Source organism: Octopus bimaculoides, chromosome 20 (genome assembly GCF_046866305.1).
Source record: "Octopus bimaculoides isolate indiv1 chromosome 20, ASM4686630v1, whole genome shotgun sequence".
NCBI lineage: Eukaryota > Metazoa > Mollusca > Cephalopoda > Octopoda > Octopodidae > Octopus > Octopus bimaculoides.
In genome coordinates this window covers 45,425,336-45,427,835 of record NC_142947.1, presented here as the reverse complement: position 1 = coordinate 45,427,835, position 2,500 = coordinate 45,425,336, and the positions used below count along the sequence as shown (strand labels likewise).

Here is a 2,500-nt window from a genome sequence, read left to right as displayed (position 1 = left end):
CAGTTTTAATACCCAGTGGGAAACCAACTGGTAAGCCTGGCCGTAGTGGATATATAATACTGTAAGCTTTGATTTATATATGTGTGTGTGTGTGTGTGTGTGTGTGTGTGTGTGTGTGTGTGTGTGTGTGTGTGTGTGTGTGTGTGTGTGTGTGTGTGTGTGTGTGTGTGTGCGTTCGTGCGCGTGCGTGTGTGTGTGTGAGAGAGAGGGAAAGCGAGAGAGAGAGAGAGAGGGAGAGAGAGGGAGAGAGGGGGAGAGAGCGAGAGCAACAGAGAGAGAGGGAAATAAGATTTAATTCGTATGCTTACAGCCGTTTCATAATTCATTTCTCCTGGATTTTGACTATTATTATTATATATTCCACAGAATTAATATTACAGTTAATGTTTACTGAATTTTCAGGTGCGTAGTCACGTTAAATTGCCTTACAAAATTTAATTACTGTGTATCCTGAGAGGGCTAGCTGATTACATCGACCCCAGTACTCAACTGGTACTTAATTCATCGACCCCGAAAGGATGAAAGGCAAAGTCGACCTCGGCTGCGGAATTTGAACTCAGAACGCAAAGACGGACAAAACCGCAAAGCATTTTACCTGGCGTGCTAACGACTCTGCCAGCGCACTGTCTTAATAACCACAATAATAATCCTGAAACTTTGGGAGGGGTGGGGTGGGGCTAGTCGATTACATCGACTCTAGTACTCAACTGGTACTTGACCCTGAAAGGATGAAAGGCAAAATCGACTTCGGCAGAATTCGAACTCAGAACATAAGGAAGAACGAAAGGCCACTAAGCATTTTGCCCAGCGTGCTAACGTTTCTGCCAGCTAATCGCCTTATTATAAACACAATAACAAGAATAGCAAAAACTCCTTTTCTGGGACTATAACGTGGCACTCCGTCAGTTGCTACGACGAGGGTTCCAGTTGTACCCTTAACGTAGTTCTCGGGGAGATTCAGCGTGACACACAGTGTGACAAGGCTGGCCCTTTGAATTACAGGCACAACAGAAACAGGAAGTAAGAGTGAGAGAAAGTTGTGGTGAAAGAGTACAGCAGGGTTCGCCACCATCCCCTGTCGGAGCCTCGTGGAGCTTTAGGTGTTTTCGCTCAATAAACACTCACAACGCCCGGTCTAGGAATCGGAACCGCGATCCTACGACCGCGAGTCCGCTGCCTTAACCACTGGGCCATTGCGCCTCCACTCTCGGACTATACTCACCCAAAAACTGGCTGGTGTGATGTCATCGTTCTGCAGACTTGTACTCGGCTTCGCAAACACTACTAAATTATATTGGAATGTGTTGCCCGTCTCGATGCCGTCCTCCAGAAATATGGCGCCGCCCATGATGTCATAGACAACATTGTGTTCAACCAGCGTGTTGTGTGAACCGTGAACGTTTATGGCACGGTTGAACGAACGGTGAACGGAGCAGCCACGTACATAGGACTTACTCATATCACCGTTCAGGTGGAAATGTATCGGGTACCTACCCAACCGGAACGCCTGTCCAGCGAAGGTTACTTCAATGTAGGACAGATGCGCTACAGCTAGGTTCTTGTCACGCACTGGAGCGTGGAGCATAATCTGCGCTCCGAACTCGTCGCTGCCCATTTCTTCGCCGAATCGACCCTGGAAACAGGTTTGCGTTGCAAATTCTCCTATATACAGATAAAAGTATATATATATATTTATGAGTATAAGTGGTATGTATGGTCTGTATAATACACCCCACCCCATATATATATATATATATATATATATATATATATATATATTCCTTTCCTGAGCGTCCAATAATACTATCCATATCACGTCCTCACTTTGTTGTTTTTGGGTTTTTTTTGTTATTGTTTTTTTGAACTATATATATATATATATATATATATATATATATATACATACAGGGCTGGCCAAAAGTCACCTGACAGTAAATCAAAACCATTTAATTCCAAGATTCATTCATGTTTAACAACTGAAGGAATTTAATAAAAGCATCTAAATAGGAAAAATCATGAAAATGGTTCAAACTGAAGTCCTCTTTGAGCGACATATTTTTCCATTCGTGTCAATACAGAATTACAGATAGTACTTATGGAATTTTGATTTACTATAGGGTGACTTTTGGCCAACCCTGTATTTGTGTGTCTATATATATATATATATATATATATATATATATATATATATATACCAGAGTAGGCATGTAAATGCGAAACAAGGTGGAAAAAATAGTACTCGAATACCAGAGGTAGAGTAATATGCTTTATTAAAAAGCAGCAAAGATATCTCAGAGTTTCACGTTCCCGTTTGTCTGATGAATGGGAACATGAAACTCTGAGTAACAGCTTCTGTGATATTTTTGCAGCTTTTTAATAAAGTATATATATATATATATATATATATATATATATATATATATATATATATATCATATGGATAAAAAAATGGATAGATGCATACACTCACACACACACTCACACACACAGACACAAATAC

General features: G+C 40.9%; 1 protein-coding gene across 1 annotated transcript in view; it reads right to left on the bottom strand.

The window, feature by feature from the left end:
• Window positions 1-2,500, bottom strand: part of LOC106870093 (fibrocystin-L) — an 81,765-nt gene that overhangs the window by 25,829 nt on the left and 53,436 nt on the right. Inside the window, exon 44 of the mRNA XM_089337844.1 lies at window positions 1,223-1,662. Coding sequence (XP_089193970.1) covers window positions 1,223-1,662 — 440 coding nt within the window. The remainder of the gene's footprint in view (window positions 1-1,222; window positions 1,663-2,500) is intronic.